Source organism: Budorcas taxicolor, chromosome X (genome assembly GCF_023091745.1).
Source record: "Budorcas taxicolor isolate Tak-1 chromosome X, Takin1.1, whole genome shotgun sequence".
Classification (NCBI taxonomy): domain Eukaryota; kingdom Metazoa; phylum Chordata; class Mammalia; order Artiodactyla; family Bovidae; genus Budorcas; species Budorcas taxicolor.
The window spans coordinates 16141494-16162521 of NC_068935.1; the positions used below are offsets into that span (position 1 = coordinate 16141494).

General features: G+C 42.0%; 1 protein-coding gene across 1 annotated transcript in view; it reads left to right on the forward strand.

Annotated features, from left to right (window-relative positions):
* The window catches only part of VSIG1 (V-set and immunoglobulin domain containing 1), a 36578-nt gene extending 22451 nt beyond the window's left edge, over positions 1–14127 (forward strand). Inside the window, exons 3-7 of the mRNA XM_052663455.1 lie at positions 5290–5488; positions 11874–12029; positions 12417–12536; positions 12866–13013; positions 13812–14127. Coding sequence (XP_052519415.1) covers positions 5290–5488; positions 11874–12029; positions 12417–12536; positions 12866–13013; positions 13812–14127 — 939 coding nt within the window. The remainder of the gene's footprint in view (positions 1–5289; positions 5489–11873; positions 12030–12416; positions 12537–12865; positions 13014–13811) is intronic.
* Positions 14128–21028: the final 6901 nt, after the last annotated feature.

A 21028-nucleotide genomic window follows, 5' to 3' on the forward strand; every position in this document is an offset into this window, starting at 1 on the left:
CAGCATCAGTGTCTTCTCTAATGAGTTGACTTTTCGCATCAGGTGGCCAAAGGATATTCATTAGCATGGTCTTTCTTTTAGAGACGCCCTCCTTTCAGAAGACATGGACAGATTCAGACAGTCAGTTCCTCAGCAAGAGTCACAGCTGAAGACTCTAGACCCCAGAACAGGCAGGCTAGCTTGGAAGTTTTGGATCCCTTATTATGAATGGCTGCCTCTTCATTCAGCTAGTCACTGGAAAAAATTATTAATATAGGAACCTCACCTGCCCATGAACAGGACAGGCATGGAACCTACTTAGCATGAGTCTCTCAAACAACACATACTCATCTATGTTAGCTACAGTGGAAGAAACCCTGTGCCATCTTCATCTCTCTAACACCCATATAATGTGAACAACTTCTTTCTAGAACCTAGTATCGTTGTACTCCATGGCTGCTTAGATACTTCTAGCTTGGCCTCTATAGATGGTATTATATCCAATGCTTTTCAAATATTGGTGAAGTGAGGGTGTTTAATCTCCTTAGGAGCACATTTGAAAATGAGCAAACTGTTGGTCTAATGCTACTGATGCCTAGTAGATGGTGTCTAGAGGGGCTTAATGTCTTGTGATATGTGGGTGAGACCCACACAGGAAAGAACCATCTGCCCCAAATGCCAGTGTGGCTCCCATTGAGAAATACTCCAGCTTCTTCCCTTCTCAGCACCCCTCCCAGTCAAATTTTTTCTTTTCAGTGTCCCATTTCCTCAGATGTCTATTAATACTAAATCTGATAAATTAATGTAATGCTGAGGTGTTAAGGACTGGTGACCATTTACTTTGTTCTCTCTCACAAAAAAACATTTAAGCAGAAACCTTCCATGACTTACAGAAGCAGTTCAATTGGTGGGTGTCTCAGGCACATGGCAGGCTGGGAAGGGAGTGGTTTGGAACAGGCAAGCCTTCCTTTTGGTGTTATATTCCTTCCATGCGCAATCCCAGCCTCCTTAAGTAGTCTAGAGAAAATTCTAGGGTTGAGACCATCATTACTCTACATTCCTCTTCTTCTATGGTTAGTGCCTTGATGAGCAGAGCAGAACAGGAAGAAGCTGGAAGGGAAAGAATGGATCGTTTGCTGTGGAGTTGCACATTTCCAAAAGGAACCCACAAAAGCAGCTCTGGAGGCTAAAGGCATTTATTAGCTCAGACGCAGACTCAAACAGAAAGCAGACTGAATTCTTTCAACCCTTCTTGTTCATATTCCAGCTTCTAGTTAGAGAGCAGTGTCACAAAGCTGAGGGGAAAAATCTTTTTGGCCAAATCTGGCTCCCAGCTGCACAGCCTATGTGAATAGGAGCTTGGCACAGGAGGAAGAGAAAGGCTGTTATTGCAGCTGGCATCCATTGAAGGCATCATGTGGTGAACCCACTCGGCATGGGAAACATCATGCCAATGAATAGCAGTGATTGGAAGGAGAAGGCTTGGGCTGGAGAAGGTGATGGAATGGCCCCAAGAGGATAGGGTGGCCTGGAAGTCATCTTCCTGGTCCAAGGCAGGCGTGTGAGTGCCATGTTCATGGATTCAAGGGACTTGGGAGGTCTGGATTCTAGGTCTGACTGCCAAGTGTGTGACCTTGGGATGATCACTTCCTCTTATGGGGCCTCTGTGTCCTTTCCTGTAGTAGAAGAGGATGAATCAGAGGTTGCAGACTGGCAGCCTCTGGGCCCTATTTGGCCAGTGGATGCATTGGTTGGCCAGCCCAGTATTTTGTTTATTTGCACAGTTTGAAAGCCTTGTTTGTTTTGGCTCTGCAGTTCACCACAGTCCCTACTATCCTCCATGATCTTACTACTACCCACCAGCCCCTCCCTGCTAGTTCCCATATTTCCAGTATCCAGCTGGTTCCTGAAGGCTCCTCTGCCTTAGCAACCATGAGCTGAGTTATCTCTTTGGGAGTCTTATGACTAATGTGCTGTTATGTCTCCATAATCAGCCTCTAACATCACCATGGGGCAGGTAGAGAGGACCCTGGGGGGAAAGTAGGGCATTCTCCTGTGAACACAGCCACAAAAGGCAAGTGGCCAAAAAATGAACAAGCGCCACTTAAGGGAACACATGGATGTGTTTTCTCAGGGCAGACTTGCCACCCCTCATCATCACCCCCGAAGGATGTGGCCTGTTGAACAGCCATGGCTTTTCCTCGACCTCAATTTGTTTGATCTCTAAATTGACAATATACTTTCTTTGAAAAATGTACAAGCCTCACAGGATCATGAGCCAGACTTTGGCCATTGTTCAGCTTTGATTTTGAAAAGAATTATTCTTTTGTGGAAAATGGAACCAAGTTGCAGTTCCTTCCTGTGTGATTAGATAAGTAGTTTCAGGAAAGCATTTCATTTTCTTTCTTCACAAGGACGATATGACAGTGTGGACTTCCCCTAACAGAAAGCCCCTCCACCTATGTGTCTGGCCACTGGCTAGCCCTGGGGACTTTCCTTCTCACACAGCACCCTGAGGCCAGGGCCTTTCCCTTTTAGGTGTCCATTGTTACACCTCTTTACCTCTGCTTCCATTCCAGACATCTTCAGTAATATTTGTGGGAGGGCAGAATTTATTAGGGTACAGTGTGAGGAGCTAGGATCCAAGGGTTGGTGAAGGTCCTTTTTTCAGGGAATTTACAAGTCTAGGGCCTCATGACTTATTTGCTTATTGATACATGGCCAACCATGAAACTTTTACAGTGTGGCTTCTTTTCATGTCCTAGTCTTGACCTAAAACACACTGTCTTGGGCCCCTACTCTCTGTAGAAATAAAGTCCTTTCCCCTACATCTTCTGGGACTTACTGCAGGCTGTAGGCAGGACTGATGTTTCTCACTGTGATGTCATCAAGCCTCAATATAAAACAGGCTGACCAACCCCCCAGTCTTCCTGGTAGCAGGGGAAGCGGCCAGATACCTAAGCTGCAAAGGACTTCCTTGATAGACCACAGGCTGCATTCCAGGCAAGAGTCTACAGGGCCACAAATTGTTAATTAGAAAGTAAATAAGGCCAGGCTGGCTAGTGAAATGGAAAGCCAGATATCTTGGATGTCAACTCACTTAAAGGAAATAGACCTTTGACAAGTTGAACTTCCTCCTGCCCTACTTGAATACCTTAGGTTACACTGACTTACCAGTTTGTAAGTCAAACAAGACCCCTCTGGGGCAAGAGTTTATGATTTCAGTAGGTATGAATGGACGAATTGACTTATAAATGGCTCTTTCAGGGCACGAAAGAAAGCTAGTTGACGTTAGAGAACCACAGGAGAGAGACAAGTTGCTTTCTCCTTAAAGATATTCTTTTCTTTGAATTTTCCATCAGACGCTCCCTTTCTGCTTTAGTTTAAAAACTTACTTGCTTTTTCCCTGAAAGAGAATACATTTGAATTTATGTAGACAATATCTTTTGGCTTTCTGATTGACTTCCCTGTCTCATTAGCCTGTTAATGTAAAGAATGCTGGACAAGGAAATTGAAGAACTGGGTTCTAGACCCGACTCAGCTGTTAACTTTGTGTATCTTTTTTTAAACCTCTCTAGGCTTCAATCTCTTCTATAAAGTGAGAAGAGTGAATTAAATGAACCATAAGTCTCTTCTAGTAGATTTTATTAAATATTAATTGCCAGTGGACTAGGGAAATCCCAGTTTATTGAATAATGCAAAACAATCACTGGAATCATAGACATTTTTATATTAAACTAACAAAGTGTGTACATAGACTATGTATTATGAAGGGACCTCTGGGATCACCTAATCCAGTGATTCCTAAGCTTTAGTCTATTCATGTCTATTCATGATTTTTTGTCATTATTTGTGTATTACCAGCACTAGTAACTGTTTAATGTTTTCTATATTGACATTTTGGTTGGCGGGGGGGTGGAGGGCACACTGTAAGGTTTGTGAGATCTTAGTTCCCTGACCAGGGATTGAACCTGGGCCACTCAGCAGTTAAAAGTACTGAGTTCTAACCACTGGACTGCCAAAGAATTCCCTGACTTGATTTTTAAAAGTCTTAAAAACATTTGCCTTAGTTTCACTGTAACCAATAACATCCATGAATTCACAGATTTGATGTGTTAGATATGTCTCTAATACACATTATATTTTTAAGTTTTCAATTATTTACCACCTAAAGTCAATTTATGTACCTATACTAGGAGAATACATATCATACTTTAGAGAAGACTGCTCTGGTTCCTTGTTCAGATATGGAAACTAAAGGTTTACGAGATTAAATGACTTTTATTCTTACTGCAAAGCAGGTTGCCATGGAGATATGACCAGCAGGTACCTCTCCCATGTCATAATCAGAGGCCCAGTCTGGCTAAAACCCAGGTCTTCTTATTCCTAGACCAGGCCTTTTTACACCATACTCTGCTGCTCCCGTGGTTACCATTATGATTTAATATCCATGTTCTATGATACAGATGGGACTAGGATCAAGATATTTCTTAAATCTAGTTAATTATAATAATAATATATAAATCTTTATGACTTTGGGTGGGTCATTAGTCTCTGTACTTGAGTACCTGCCTTTATCTGAAAGCATTAATAATTCCATTTCTTCCTCCTGCCATGTGAGAAGAAAGATAGTAGCTACTGTTGGCCACGCACTTCCTAGGCCCTTGACTAAGTGACTTTGCTTCATCCTCATACCACCACTGTGAGGGGATGGGGCCACATGGTTTCTCAGGAGCCTCTCCATTCTGAAATGTTATTCTTCTAACAAACAGAATGAATTCAGTTTTGCTTATCCTAAAGAATATGCGTGTTCAAAAGGAGCATGAATATTCTTTTAGAGGAATCAGATATTCTAGATAAGCCCCTGGGTAAACTCAAGGCAAAGAAAGTTTATAAAGTAGAATAAAATGATGGTTTGGTTTCCCCATCAGACATTTGTGTCCTAAACAATGAGTTTCTTTCAGATAGACTCATTGGGGAGTATCTTGATCTCCTAGCCTAAGCTTAGGAGTTGAATCCTGTCAGCTCTGGCTGCCTACTGTCTCCAAGACAGGCGTACCTTTGTGCTCTGATGATATCATAGAGCTGCTTTGAGCACAAATGAGGCCACAACTGTGTACAGCCTTGAGAGACCTACAGTGTCCCACTGAGCTGAGAAATCTTTGCTACAGGGGTCTTGCCAGGGGTGGTAGGGGTAGGGGGATTCTAGTTATCATCAAAGAAGGAAACATTGGATAGAGAGAACTTCCAAATAGTTTATCCTAGCCTCAGACATTGTCCAGTTCTCATTTATGTCATTTTCTGTCCTAGATTTACTATTCTGAAGGTGGACAAGCTACAGCCATAGGAAAATTTAAAGATCGCATTGTAGGGTCCAACACTTCAGGTAACGCATCCATCACCGTCTCGCATATGCAGCCAGAAGACAGTGGCATCTACATCTGTGATGTTAACAACCCCCCTGACTTTCTCGGCAAAAATCAAGGCACCATCAGCGTCAGCGTGTTAGGTATGGACATTTTATTTTCTGCTTTTTCTCTTCTTGTTCTCAATTTAGGACATTGAATGAGCCAAGGCAGTGAGTTATGGTGCCAATTAAGTCCCAAGGGTGAATATCCTCCCTACTTCTTTTATTACCAGGAAAATAGAGACACGCCATCAATCCAACCCATAGAGTAACACTGAAAAATCACTCACAAAACATGTTGAAACAGTTGTCAAACCAAACAGGGCTGCCACCATGACAGATAGATAGCAATAGATGGCCAAACCTCCTGGGTCCCTATCTCTGAAGGCTCTTTCAGTGAGAACCTCCAATTGAAGCCAGTCCTACTTGGGGGTGACAACTGTCAACTTGTGACCTCTCCTAAGCCAGCCACAAATCCCACTGTTAAATTATTCTTTGAAATAAAGGCAGAAAGGTCCTTTTCTAAAATATTAATGCTATTTGGAAAAAGGACCAGAGTTGATTCATTTATTTATACACAAATATTCATTATGTGACATGGAACAAGTCATATCCATTCTTCAAATGAATTTGGAGTGGTTCATTTATGCAGTGTTTATTAAGTGCCTGCTTCGGGTCAAGAACCATGATAGAGGCATGGTTTCTGCTTTTGGGGAAGTTCACAATATTGGTGATTTTTAGGGCTCCTTCCAATCTCTGTCTGAGAGGACAGTGGGAGTTTTGGCCCTGTCTGTATTGCTTGCTGCTGCTAAATCGCTTCAGCAACTCTGTGCGACCCCATAGACAGCAGCCCACCAGGCTCCCCCATCCCTGGGATTCTCCAGGCTAAGAATACTGAAGTGGGATGCCATTTCCTTCTCCAATGCATGAAAGTAAAAAGTGAAAGTGAAGTCGCTCAGTCGTGTCTGACTCTTCTTGACCCCATGGACTGCAGCCCACCAGGCTCCTCCGTCCATGGAATTTTCCAGGCAAGAGTACTGGAGTGGGGTGCCATTGCCTTCTCCTCTGTATTGCTTATCAAGTCTTATCTGCAAGTCTTCATATGTGTGGATGGGAGGGCGGCAAGGGCTGTCAACCTTCACCCATTAATTAGTTGAGCTAAAGGCTCTCCCACTTCTATGTAACCTCAAGTGGAACTGGTCTAGCCATGGCTGCTCTTGAGCTGTGTACATCCATCCCGGGAAAAAAAGGAACTAGATCAAACCAGTGACAATAACTGAGTAGCTTGGAAAAACCTCAATTGGTAACAAGGTGCACACGGAGGAGGACTGCCCAGTATTGTCTGAGCTTGCTGCCCAAGTGATGCCAACAAAGAAACAGCTCTTTACTGTGAGGCTTGCTATTGCATCTACTCACTTGGAAAAGAGGAAAAGGTAATCAAGAGCTGATTTCTAGGAGCAAGGTAACTCCATCGTGTTCTTATTTTTGCTGCATCCTGTGCTAGGCTTTGGGGGTACAGGGGACAAGACACGTATACATAAACCCTTTCCTGGGAGAGTTGATGTTCCAGGTTGAAAGACTAGCCATATACATGGGAACTAAATGATGTGGAATAGATGCTAGCACATCAGCTCGGGAGTCGGAAGACCTAGGTTTTAGCTCTTACTCTGCTACTCACTGGCCTCAGTGCTAGTCAGTTCGCCTTTCTCTGGCCATTTTGAGATGGGGTTGTAATTCCTGCCCTGTCATATTATTATGAGAATCAAATGATATATTGGAGATTCAGTGTTCACAGAATTTAAGGGACTGGTCCTCTACTATTTTTGTTACTCCCTGGCTCTGGGTTGTCCTTCTGACCAGAAACAATCTAAAGAGGCCAAGCCTCTTTTTTTTTTTTTTTTCTGAGTTTGGAATTAGCCCCGAGGTAAAGTTAGACAGGGTGGTTAATATTCTTAAAGTTCAGAGAATTCCTAATGAACTTCTATAAGAAGTTGAGGGTTATTTCCCCTCTAAGTTTTTCTTTCCCAAGAGTTATGACCTTTCCTTAAGCCTCCAGTATCCAGGCAAGGTAAGAGACGGAAGACTCTGGATTTCTTTGTTTGGGAATTCTCAAAATCCCACTTTAATTAATTAGGCTAAGAACAAAGATGTTCTACAAATTTATACTTTCTGGAAATTTTGAGACTGATAATTTTCTCTAAAAATTGCAGAGGCTATTGGCAGTTCTCAAATTCTATTGTATATGAGTGCCTGTTCTGTCTGCCCTGACTGAGGGGTGGGGCATGGTGGGGGCAAGCATGTCCTTGCTAACTCACTTCAGTTGTGTCTGATTCTTTGTGACGCCATGGTCTGTAGCTCACCAGGCTCCTCTGTTTATGGGATTCTCCAGACAAGAATGCTGGAGTGGGTTACGTTGCCCTCCTCCAGGGGATCTTCCCAAGCCAGGGATCGAACCCACGACTCTTACATCTCCTGTATTAGCAGGCATGTTCTTTACCACTAGTGCCACCTGGGAAGCCCAGGCAAGCACGTAAGGGAGACCAAAAGAGAGAGGTATTGACATTTCCCTAAATATTGCTCTTCCTAGCAATGCATCTTTCAGAAACTTTCATAACCCAGTGGTAGACAGAAACCCCATGCACTCACTCATTCATGCATATATTCATTTGGCACAGCCTGAACAGATGTTCAGTCACTGTGGTAGGCAGTGGAGATGCAAAGATATACAAGATAGGCTGCAAGCCCTCCTAAAGTTCTCAAGTATATAGTGGGGGAGGCAGATGTATCACATAAGCTTATAATGGAGGGAGGAGAGGTGAGCTGGGAGATCACAGGGAGAACTGGAGAAGGCTTCCGGGAGAAAGTGACTTCTGCAGTGAATGTTGAAGGATATGTAAGAGCATGTCAGGCAGAAGAGGGGCTGAGGTGGCAGAGTGCGGTTTAGGTGAAGGAAGCAGCAATGCGCAAAGGACCAGGTGGTTTACGTGATCATCCATCTGAAAGACTTCTATTAGGTATGACAGCCTTGGAAAATGAATCTCTGAAAAATACCCAGCAGAAATTTGAATAATTATTTTGTATGCATTTGGAATGAACATCATCTTCCTTCTGCAGTTTGGCACGTAAAAAGAAAATGATGAATTTAGGAAGGTTTGAGAACACACTGAAACATTTTCATTTATTTTCTGAGGTGAGCCTCTTCTTCCCACTGCAATTCTATTGAAAGCAATAAAGTTAAACGGTAGATCAGTGGCTTTGCCAGTAAAAATCTAAGTTCTGTCGGGGACTGTAACTGGATGAAATGTCAATTCAATCCTGAATCAGTAGTTTTAGAAAGTGTATGGGTTTGGGATTTGGTTCAAAGTGATTCACTGAGTGTTTGGTTAATAAAAATAAAAGGAGAAAAATGTGTTCAGAAAAATATCTGGGTTTGATTCTGGGCTCAAGAAATGAATGCAAGTCATTCCAGGTTTTGGTCCATAATTAGTTCAAGTCCTGGGGTCTGGCTTTGTGATGAAACACCCCCATTTAATTTTCTGTTCAAATTATTCTGTTCCACTGTAAAAGCTATAAAATTCACCATGTTTTTAAAACGGCAGTATCTTAAAAAAAAAAAAGGCAGTATCTAAATCTAGTGATAGTTGGATTTCTGGTTAAATAGCCTAGTTTATTTAGGGTAGACAAATCCAAAGAATGCGCATAAGAAGTAAAGTTATGACCAACCTAGACAGCATATTAAAAAGCAGAGACATTACTTTGCCAACAGAGGTCCATCTAGTCAAGGCTACAGTTTTTCCAGTGGTGATGTATGGATGCGAGAGTTGGACTATAAAGAAAGCTGAGCTGAAGAATTTGCTTTTGAACTGTGGTGTTGGAGAAGACTCTTGAGAGTCCCTTGGACTGCAAGGAGATCCAACCAGTCCATCCTAAAGAAGAGTGTTCATTGGAAGGACTGATGTTGAGGCTGAAACTCCAATACTTTGGCCACCTGATGTGAAGAGCTGAATCATTGGAAAAGACCTTGATGCTGGGAAAAATTGAGGGCAGGAGGAGAAGGGGACAACAGAGGATGAGATGGTTGGATGGCATCATCGACTCGATGGACTTGGGTTTGGGTGGACTCTGGGAGTTGGTGATGAACAGGGAGGCCTGGCGTGCTGTGGTTCATGGGGTCGCAAAGAGTCAGATACGACTGAGCGACTGAACTGAACTGAAATGAATCCAAAGAGTTGTCTGCAGATGAGGAATCGATACCAGGAAAGAGAGAATAAAGAGCTAAACAGAAAAATACTCTTTTTAATTAAAAGATACCTGTTTAAAAGAAGGGATTGTACAACAGGCAGTTGGTTTAAGAAGATATGGTACATATATACAATGGAATATTACTGAGCCATGAAAAGAGTGAAATACTCCTGGTTCCAGCAACGTGGATGAATCTAGAGAATATTATGCTTAGTGAAATAAGTCCAACAGAGAAAGACAAATACTGTATCTCACTTATATGTGGAATCTGAAAAATAGTACAAATGAATATATATGCAAAACAGACTCACAGACATAGAAAACAAACTAGTGGCTATCAAAGGGAAGAGTGAAGGGGGAGGGACGGATTAGGGGAATGGGATTAACAGCTTCAAAATACTATATATAAAATAGATATGCAATAAGGATATACTGTATAACACAGAGGGAATTTATACCCATTATCTTATAATAACCTATAATGGAATAAAAATCTGCAAAAATACTGAATTTCTATGTTGTGTACCCAAAACTATAACACAATATTTCAAATCAAGTATACTATAATTTTCAAAAAGAAGGTATGGTGAAATTTTCAAACAGCTATAGTTGTATCTGTTTTTCTGCTCATATGTATAGTGGTTTAGTGTCCGAGACTGGAAGGTTGTCAGTTGCAGGGTCAGAAATGTGGCAGCAGTGTTTACTCCTGCCTGTGGGCAACAGCAATTCCACGTATAAGATACCATATACATGATTTTATTTGTATAAACACAATATATTTGGGTTGGCTGGAGGTCTTGTGCACATTTTACAGATGAATTAACTGAGGCTTGGCTATGTTAGGTTACTTGCCTAAATACATCTGGTGTAAAGCTGCAGACCCAGTGTTCAGTGTGGACTCAGATCTGTGCTCTTAACTGCTGCCTCCCAAATAAGAGTCTGAGACCTGGGCAGTCCGGAGCATTTACAGCCTAAGCCTAAGGGAGAGAATCTATGCCTTTGGAGTGTCTTATATCCAAATTAATATAAGGCAGGTGAATGGAAAGTATTGATTCAGATCCTTATCTGCATGTCAGACTGAGGTTAGAATAAGCTGTGAGCAGTAAGATGAGTGACAAGAATCAGATTTTCAGCTTCCCACAGGACTTAGCCGTAAGCATAGAAACTTAGCATATCCCAAACTGACCTCATCTTTGCCCCTTGCTCCTCCTCACTCCTTCCCCAAATACCTGTTCCTGTCCTTGACTTCTTTATCTCAGGGGGTGGCAAGATGGTGTACCCAGCTGTCCAAATCAGAAACCTGGGAGTCATCACTGAGCCCACCCTGTTCCTCACGCCACATATCCAAGCCCTCTGGACTTCTTAATACCTCTTGACTCTGTTTCCTCCCCTCCCTTGCCTCATGCACTCCCGGAGTCAGAACAGTTCAGTTAGAATGATCATTGTGCTGCCCCACACCCACTTAAATTCCTTCTATGGACCTGCTGCTCTCACAGGTGAAAAAATGTGAAACACAAAGCCCCTGAAGCTCTGGTCTCCATTGCTCTCTAGCCTAATCTTTTACCACTCCCCCCACTCCATTTCAAAACTGTGTCAGAGGCACTTTTGAATTTCTGGTGCCTAGTTCAGTGTTGGGCACACAGGAGGCGCTCAAGTAAATGCTTGTAGCATGAAGGATGAAACAAGATTTCAGGGCCTTGCAGCACACGCCTCCCCACCAATGGGTTTCCCCTCCCAATGAGGGACACGGGCAAATTCAAACCTTCCAATTGTGTGTCACCACCAGGAGAATTAATGCCAAAAAACAACTCACAAAGGAAAAGAAAAATATGGCATTAATAAGACAATTTTTTGGGGAAAAAAAATGGTTATCTCAGTGTTTAATGTTCTCTTTTCCTTTAAAACCATGCTTCCAAAATATAACCTCTGTTCCTAGTTTAATGTTTGCTTACACTTGACTGTTTTAATAATGGCGTATTTTAAGGCACAATATGGAAATTCATGGTTATGAATCTGAGGAAGAGTCAGATGGAAGAGATGCTACTAGACTATTAATGGCCCAGTGACGGAGGTCTTTGCACCTGAAGTGCTCTACTCCCATCTGGTGGTACAACTAGAAAACTGTCAAAACAAGTTTTTTTAAGATTAAAGAAAAGTGTACATATTCTCTAAAATGAGAGTGAGGAAGTGGTACAGACTAACATTCATCATGCCTGATTTCTTACTCTCTGTCATTGACTTACAGTCAAACCTTCTAAGCCCTTCTGCAGCATCCAAGGAATAGCAGAAACTGGCCATCCTATATCTCTTGCTTGCCTTTCGGTGCTTGGAACACCTTCCCCTATGTACTACTGGTATAAACTTGAAGGAGGAAACATCGTCCCAGTGAAAGAAAAGTTCAGTAAGTATATATCTTTGCTGCGCCTGGCAAGGCCTGGTGTGTGGGCTTGGTTGACAGCATGTATATGTGACTGGCTGCTCGTCCTTAGAGCTCAGTCCTCTGTTTTTCTGGGAGGGAAATGTACAAAGAATATCAGCCTGTCATCAAAATGATTGTCCTCTGGTCTTCTCCCCGACTTCTAAAAGTCAAGACCATTTTTAGCTTGGAGGTGGCGGGTATGGAGAAAATAGGCATGGTCCCAGATGGGCGTCTTCAGGGGTCTAGTTGATCCATCTCCAGAAAGGGAGGCCAATCTGAGGAAGTGGGTGGGCACTGGATGGTCTGCTCCATTCACATGATCTGTACCCACATACAAGATTTCAAAACACTATTTCCTGATATTGGCAGACCCAGCCACCGGGATTTTGTTTATTGGAAACCTGACCAGTTTTGAACAAGGTTATTACCAGTGCACTGCTATTAACATCCTTGGCAACAGTTCCTGTGAAATTGACCTAACTACTCCATGTAAGTGGATCATATAACTTTAACAGTTTCTTTTTAAGTATCCTGTGCCTGCCAGTCAAGTCACTTACTTAAAATTCTTGGTTAGTCCTTCCTGACTCTGGAGATTTTGGTGCTTTATTTATAGAATGATATGATGGACGACCGTCCTGATATCTAATGCTTACATAATACTTCATATATGTAGAATTCTCGGGCTTTCTATGGTCCTAGCCTATACAAGGCACTATCCCACTATATGAATGCCCTGAATATTCCCCACTGGTCACAGATGCACGGACGGGGGCAGACACTGTGCTCCATTTTACTAACCAGCTGCTTGTATCCTCCAGATTCAGGAATTGGAATCATTGTTGGGGCCTTTGTGGGGACCCTGATAGGTGTCATCATTATCATCTCTGTGGTGTGGTTCGTGAGGCGTAAGGTAAAGGCAAAGGGAAAGGAAAGGAAGAGGAATTCTAAAACCACCACAGAACTCGAGTAAGAGCTTACTTCTGCTGTCTTTCCTTGAATAGACATGTCTCAGGCCTGTCTCTCTCAGTCAGCTCTTCCTAAGCACGCCTTTTAGCATAAGATAGAGGGCCATCTCTCTGCTCGCTCTCATTGCTTTTATGAAACAGCGGTGATGGCTATCACGTACTGGGTGCTGTGTGCCAGACTCTGTTCTAAGTAATTATATGTGTATCAACTCATTTACCTGTGACAACAGTCCTTTTCGGGCTCAGCAAATGTTTTAATATATTCATCTACTTGTCTTTCTGTGAACAGCAAATAAAATACAATTTTTAATATTATTTTTTGTCGAACAAGGGGTCAATAGATACAAAACTGCTGACAGCCCAGGCTCTCGCCCACTCTATTCTCCCTCATCAAATGTATATCACACATGTTCATTTGTTCTTCCCTCCATTTCTGTGCTTCCACAACTATGTATTGGGTGCCAACCAAGTGCCAAGTATTGTGCTAGATGGAGTGGGTGCTAGAGAGGCACTGGAGCCATGGATTTGGCCCCCAGTGATCCTGTTAGATCTTTATACCCTTTCCTCCTGACATCAGTTTTCCTGCCTCTTAAACACTGGTTTGTTTCTCTTGACAGTATACTGTACAGTTAAGACCTAACCTTTCTGCACCCTACATGGAGACCCATGGTCTGACAGTGAGTCAGACTATCAGAAATCACAGAGGTTTGGGACCTGTGGTCACTGAGGCTACAGAGCCTATGGCTCCACATGAGAGGTCAGACCCTAACTTGTTCTTGCCTGGGCCTTCTTCCCACAGACCAATGACAAAGATAAACCAAAGAACGGAGGGTGAGACAATACCACATGAAGATGTCATCCAACTCGAAGCTACCCTTCCATCTTCCATCCATGAGACTGAGCCTAATACCACCCTGGGGCCTGATCATGAGCCTGTCCCCGAGCCTGAGCCTGCCTTGCAGCCTACTGTGGAGCCACCCTCTGGGCCTGAGCTTGTCCCCACGTCTGAGCCTGAGATCCAGCTGGAGCCAGAGCCTGCGCCCCAGCAGGAGCCCGAGCCCTTGATTGTAGATGAGCCATTTTGTGATGAGGAGAAGAGGGTGATTAAGTCATAGGCCAGTGGCCTGAGTACAGTGTTCATCACCAAGGAACCCATTAGTGGCATGTGGAATTGAGTTGACCTAACTAATTTCCCACTACCTGCCTCCATTCTGGCCAACCCTCTTCCAACATGGAGCGCTCACCATCAATCCAGAATAGACAGATCAAGATAACTACTAAATAAATGCAAGGGTTCCTGTATTACCAGTCTAGAGTACTTCATTTCACTAACCTGTAAACACAATTACTGACAAGTGATTCTGAACTCAGTTGAAGGTGTTTTGCCACAACACCTGTGTCTTATTTCAGAAATCTTATTTCTCTATTTTTAGCTACTCTTTGGCATTCCACATGCACACATGACAAGGTGCCATTAACTAGATTCAATATTATTTCTTGGATTTGCTGTTATCAGAGCTTCCCTATTCATTTTCACATTGATCACTAAGAATTCACCAGCATTATCATAGATTGGGGAAAAAAAATCCTTAAAATTCCAGAGAAGAAGGGGTACATATTAATTGGTACATAGCATTTAAAACTAGGTCTTAAGATTAATGCTTCATTTATCATATTAGATTTCCCAGGGAACCACTCTGCTATCCAATATCTGAGCACAGCAAAATTTTAAAGTAAATCAACTTTTTAAATGAAAAATAAAGTACAGGCAAACAATTCCAAATACAGCTTTCCTTCAATGAATATAAAATGTTGATATCACAGGTAATGTACAATTTAGCTTTGAATGAGCTATTATGTTGTTGCACTGTCTGATGCTATCTCTACTTTGGAAGGGCCAAACTAAATGAACACCTAAGATCTATCTTAGATAATCTGAACACATTAACTGTTTTACTGTTGCAATATTTCACATTAACAAAGAGATATCATTCTTGTGTAAATGCTAACTATTAACTAAAATGCATTCATATCACCTCTTCACCTGCTAAAAAGCTTTTCTATTGATTATATTTATCCACACCCCACTTTGAATAAATTTACAGGTAGACTTTTTCATTTGTGTAATCAGATTTTAAATCTTGTAATACTCAATAAAAATCTGACTTTAATGAGCCTAAGGTAAATCTTTTATGAATAATTTCATTGGTTTTAACTTTATGTATAATAAACTACACCTATTTCAAGTGTTTTGATGTGTTTTGACAGATGTGTACACCCACGAATGCCTGCATACATGCTCAGTTGCTTCAGTCGTGTCTGACTCTTTGCCACCCCATGGACAGAGGAGCCTGATGGGCTCCACCAGGCTCCTCCATCCATGGGATTCTCCAGGCAAGAATACTGGAGTGGGTTGCCATTTCCTCCTCCAGGGGAATCTTCCCGACCCAGGGATCAAACCTGTGTCTCCTGTGGCTTCTGCACTGCAGGCAGGTTCTTTGCCACTGAGCCAGCAGTACACTCATGAAAGCACCATGGTAATCTAAATAGAGCATTGCCATCATCCCAAAATGTTTTCTATGCCCCTTTGTGCACTCTCTCGATCACCCTGGACCCAGGCAACCACTGATTTATTTTTCATCATTAGAGATAAGCTTTGTCTCCTCTTGACCTTCATATAAAAAGGACCATACTGTGTGTACGTTTTTGTGTGTCTTACTTCCTTCAAAGTGAAGCCTTTTTAAATAAAGAAATGAATCTTTAACTTATCACATCTAGGTTTTCATGTAGAGGAAACTGAAAACTCTTCATATATAGATCATACCTATACACTAATGGAGGCAGAGTCTCAGAAGATTTTGGGTAGACAGACATTGAAATTGACATTACACTTTTTCAGAGTCATGGAGAGAAGAGTTTTTACCTATGTATTTTCTTTGATGTGTTAATTTTCAGCCATTCGCAGGGATTTTTGAAGGTTCTGTAATTCTTTTCAGACTAAATATTATGACATATAGTGTCTGATGGGTTCAGGAAGCAAAATGATGAAGGTCTTAAGAATGACATAATATTTAGATCTTAAAAACCAAATACCAGCAGTGTAAAAATTTTAATGACCAGAACGCCAAAGTAGCTGAAATTCACCTTCCCTTCTACTTTTATGATAGAGGCAAATTACAAGAAAAGAGACTTATATAATAGTTAACAACACCACTCCCAAATTTTCGATGAATTGGTGCTGAGCAGGAAGGCAGGGACTCTTGGTGGTCTTATAGAGTTCTGTTCTTCAGTCTAATGCTCTCCCAACTGAGCTATTTCAGCTACTTCCTAGAATTCTGTTCTTGTTAGTATTGCTCTGATCAAAATGGGAGGATCCCTTGGAAAAGGGCATGGCAACCCACTCTAGTATTCTTGCCTGGGAAATCCCATGGACAGAAGAGCCTGGCAAAGAGTCAGACACGACTGAGTGACTTCATTTGTGATCAAAATGTTGATAGATAGATTAGTGGTTTTTTCTAGGCTATGGATCATTTTGAGAAAACACTGAAAACTCTGAACCCCTCTCTTTAGAAAAATGCTTATACATGCACAGTGTCACGTCCAGTTTTAGATAAATTGCAGATGCCCAGAATCCAAGAATAAGAACTAGTAATTTATACAAAAACACAGAAGGCACATTTAATAAAATCATGTATCCTGGGGTGCATGGATACTCTGCTGTATGACTCAAAATGATCTTGATAGTCTGGGAGCTGACTTGAAATTAACATAGTGAGTTTGCCAGGAATGGAGGGTATGGTCCTGCTTTAAGGATATAAGAATACATGTTGCCCACGCAGAAACCCTAGCTAGGCAAGGTTGGGAAGTAGGTGAGGTTAATTGGAAGTGATATCTTTGGATCTCTGTTTTCAGCGCCCTTGGCCTTCTGGCATCTTATTTTCCAAATACTGGGGATTGTCATGTGCCTGCTGGCTGTGTGACCCACTCATGTCTGCGTCTCTCCGGCAGGATTTATTACTCAACCTCTCTCCCCCCTTGCCACTCTTTCCAAACGTAGCTGTTCTGTGGCCTGTTCTTGTCCAGTGAATATGATCTTTCATCAATCAGTGATGTCATTCAAGCTGATAATGAGCTGGCCCTCCTAGAAATTTTTTAGCGGGACTCTTGAAAATAATTCTTTGGTCCAAAGATACTAATAATGGTGGAATTTCAAGTACTGGAACAATCCAGTGGGGAAGTATTCCTGTCAAAAGAAGCTTTCTCAGCCCCTCTCAAATCAAACCATGTGGGTTACCATGTATCTACTCCATCTACTTGTACAGACACTCTGGGTCAGGGCAAGTTTTATCCCAGGCCATTAATCTTCTATTAGTATCAATGCATCCATAATATACCATATATTTATGTTTGTGATGAATCCTGAGACATTTTACAGATTCATAGCAAAATTGTGTTCACTAAATCTTACTTGGGTAGGAAAATGGGCTCCTATGTTAAAGAGATTCCCAATAAAGAAATGAAATAAAGTTTTTTTCCCCCTGCTTATTCATCAGTGGATCAGAAGTTAAGTAATAGATAGGTTATTACCCAAATATTCTAGAAGATGGGTTAAGCTTCAACCAAATTCTTTCAGCATAATTCTCATTCAGATAGGGTACAACCTGATTTATTTTGCTACAGGTAGTTAAAAGTTAGGTGGGTCATCCCAACCAGATCCCCAACCAGCCTTAACCCTTCACTTCTCACTGCCCAAAAAGATTTCCAGGAACTTCTCTCACCTCTGTTTCTGCATTTAGCAACTAGGATATGATGAAGTCAATGGAACAGCTTTGTAGCTGTAGGTCCTTATTGTCCCCAAATTCATCTGTTTATTCAATCACCCACAGAATATTTACTGAATAGCTACTATGAACCAGGTACTGTGGCTGGTGACACAGTGCTGAGCAGAATCAGAGCTAGGACTTGTCTTCATGCATTAATAGTATACAGCTTTGCTAACTGTGCCAGTAGTGCACTGACTAAACGCCAAGAAGGCTGGAATTTGTATGGCACGGCAGAGGGCCTCCAAGTAACAGTGATCTGTGATTTTTTTTTTTAAAAAAGGACTAAAACATGGTAATTCTTGACCAACAACCCAGAAGCTATGTATTAATATTTGAGATCTCTTATGTTCTTTGGAGTACCAAGCGAATGTTCCCCCCAGTATTGTATGCTGAGAAGTTAGCATTTGCAGCTTTTACCCTGAACTTCCAGTAAGAAGAACTAGAAAGGAGCTTTGAGATTAATAGGACTCAAGCTTTTTTCAAACTCAGTACACCAAAGGATAGCAATGCACATAATGGCCCACTCCTGACAGTGATGGGGTGGAAGTAGGAGATCATGCAGAATTATAATCTTGGTGGGAGAGACAGGAAGAGATGAATGTTGTTTAAGAACCTGGGTCATTCTGGGACTTTCCTGGTGGTCCAGTGGCTAAGACTCCATGCTCCCAATGTTGGGGGCCCAGGTTCTGTCTCTGGTCAGGGAACTATATCACACATGCCACAGCTAAAGATCCTGCATGCTGCAACAAAGATGGAAAATCCTGCAACAAAGATGGAAAATCCTGCATGCATCAGCTAGGACCAGGTGCAGCCAAAAAATAGACAAAAATAGTTTTTAAAAAGCTGGGTCATTCCTATAGAACCCCACCCAATCTGATTTCCAGTGTAATGTTCCTTCAGTTGGACCAAACTACTAAATTCAATGAAATAAACCCAAATTTTAGTAATAAAAGGTGGTTTTATAATGTCTACGTGCTGTAAAACAGGTTGAGCATGTGCTATGCTTAGTTGCTCGGTCATGTCTGACTTTGTGACCCCATGGACGGTAGCCCATCAGGCTCCTCTGTCCATGGGATTCACCAGGCCAGAATACTGGAATGGGTTGCTGCACCCTCTTCCAAGGGGTCTCCCGCATTGCAGGCGGATTCTTTATCATCTGAGGCACCAGGGAAGCCCAAGAATACTGCAGCAGGTTGCCTATCCCTTCTCTAGGGGATCTTCCTGACCCAGGGATTGAACCCAGGTTTCCTGCATAGCAGGCAGATTCTTCAGCTGAGCTACCAGGGAAGCCCGTAAAACAGGTTATGGGGTGTCATAAAAGGCTCAAACCAATCTAAAGACTCAGTAATCCCACTTTTCTTTGAAGCTTTGGTTTAAAAACAAAAAATAATTCAGAGATGATAATGAAGGTTCTGGGAAACCAGAAAATAAATCACCCCACAAGTCCACCAATGTAAAGAAAAGCACAGGGTTTGGGGGGGCGGTGTGTGTGTGTGTGTGTGTGTGTGTTCAGTTGCTAAGTCGTGTCCGACTCTTTGTGACCCCATGGACTGCAGCATGCCAGGTTTCCCTGTCCTTCATCTCCCAGAGTTTGTTCAAATTTGTGTCCATTGTGTTGATGCCACCCAACCATCTCATCCTGTCACCCCCTTCTCCTCCTGCCCTCAGTCTTTCCCAGCATCAGGGTCTTTTCCAGTGAGTCAGCTCTTCGTACCAGGTGGTCAAAGTATTGGAGTTTCAGCTTCAGTGGGTGGGTATTACAAGTAATGGATTATTGTCAAAATGTCACAGTACCTTCCATTTGGCCCACTGTTTTTTGAGTAGAGGCGGAAAGAAAATGAATAATTTTCTTTCAGGATCAGGATCCAGGAAATTTAGTTCTTGGTGTTTGATCATCTGTAAAATGGAGATGATTTCTGCCCTCTTAATGGTACAATGGAGAATGGATGTAAAACTTTATAAAGTGTGGTATCCTACTTTTGGAGAACCCATGTCTGCTGATAATTGATTCAGTATTTTTTTCCTCTCAACTGGGGATTCCTTTTAATTAAACTTTCTATTTTGTATTGGAGTTTAGCTAATTAACAATGTAGTGATAGTTTCAGATGGACAGCAAAGGGACTCAGCAATACATATACATGTACCCATTCTCCCTCAAACTCCCTCCCCATCCAGGCTGCCACATAACATTGGGTGGAGTTCCCTGTCCTATACAGTAGGTCCTTGTTAGTTATCCACTTAAAATATAGCAATGTGTACATGTGTGCATTTTCAGTCACTTAGCCATGTTTGACTCTTTCGCAACTCCATGAACTGCAGCCTGCCAGGCTCCTCTCCCCATGGGATTCTCCAGGCAAGAATACTGGAGTGGGGTTGATGTGCCCTTCTCCAGGGGATCTTCCCAACCCAGGGATTAAACCCACGTCTCCTGCATTGCAGGCGGATTCTTTTGAGCCATCGGGGAAGCAGTTTCCATCCCAAACTCCCTAACTATCCCTTCTTCCCATCCTTCCCCTCAACCAGGTATTCTTAACCTTTTTAGAAGTCATACATCCCTTTGAGAATCTGACGAAAGGTACAGAACCCTCTTGCCAGAAAAATGCACATTAAAATGTCTGCATTCAATTTTAGGTAGTCAGTACAACTGTGAAGTTATATACCTCAAAGTGAGGAGCTCCCATACTATATCAAACTTGCTAACAGAAGAATCTGGGGGCTTGGTTGTGTAAAAGGATATGGAAATAAAAAGCAAAAGACACTGCCATGTAATGGACTCAGTGTAGCTGGTATAGTTATATTGGGAAATCAAAACACTAGGGTCAACTAGATTGTTAAGTCAGAGATTATGAAGTAAAATGTACAATCATCCTGAATTTCAAAGAACCACACTGATATTGCAGACTCCCTCCAATAAATAGGAATGTAATTTTTCCCACTCTTTTGTTTATCTATTGTTTCCATATTATATTCTCAGTTAAGCTCTACAATTAAAATTGTCATCTTTCCTGAGTTCATTTTGAACGTAACTGTAAAACCTGCTGAACTTGAATCAGCTTCATCTCTATTGGGTTTCCTATAGGGAACATGAAACAATCTGATCAATATCTGAGGCCATCAATACCCTTAGTTCTAGTGATTGAAATGTTAAGCCACTTCATTTAAAAAGCCAATAGGGAGTTCCCTGGTGGTCCAA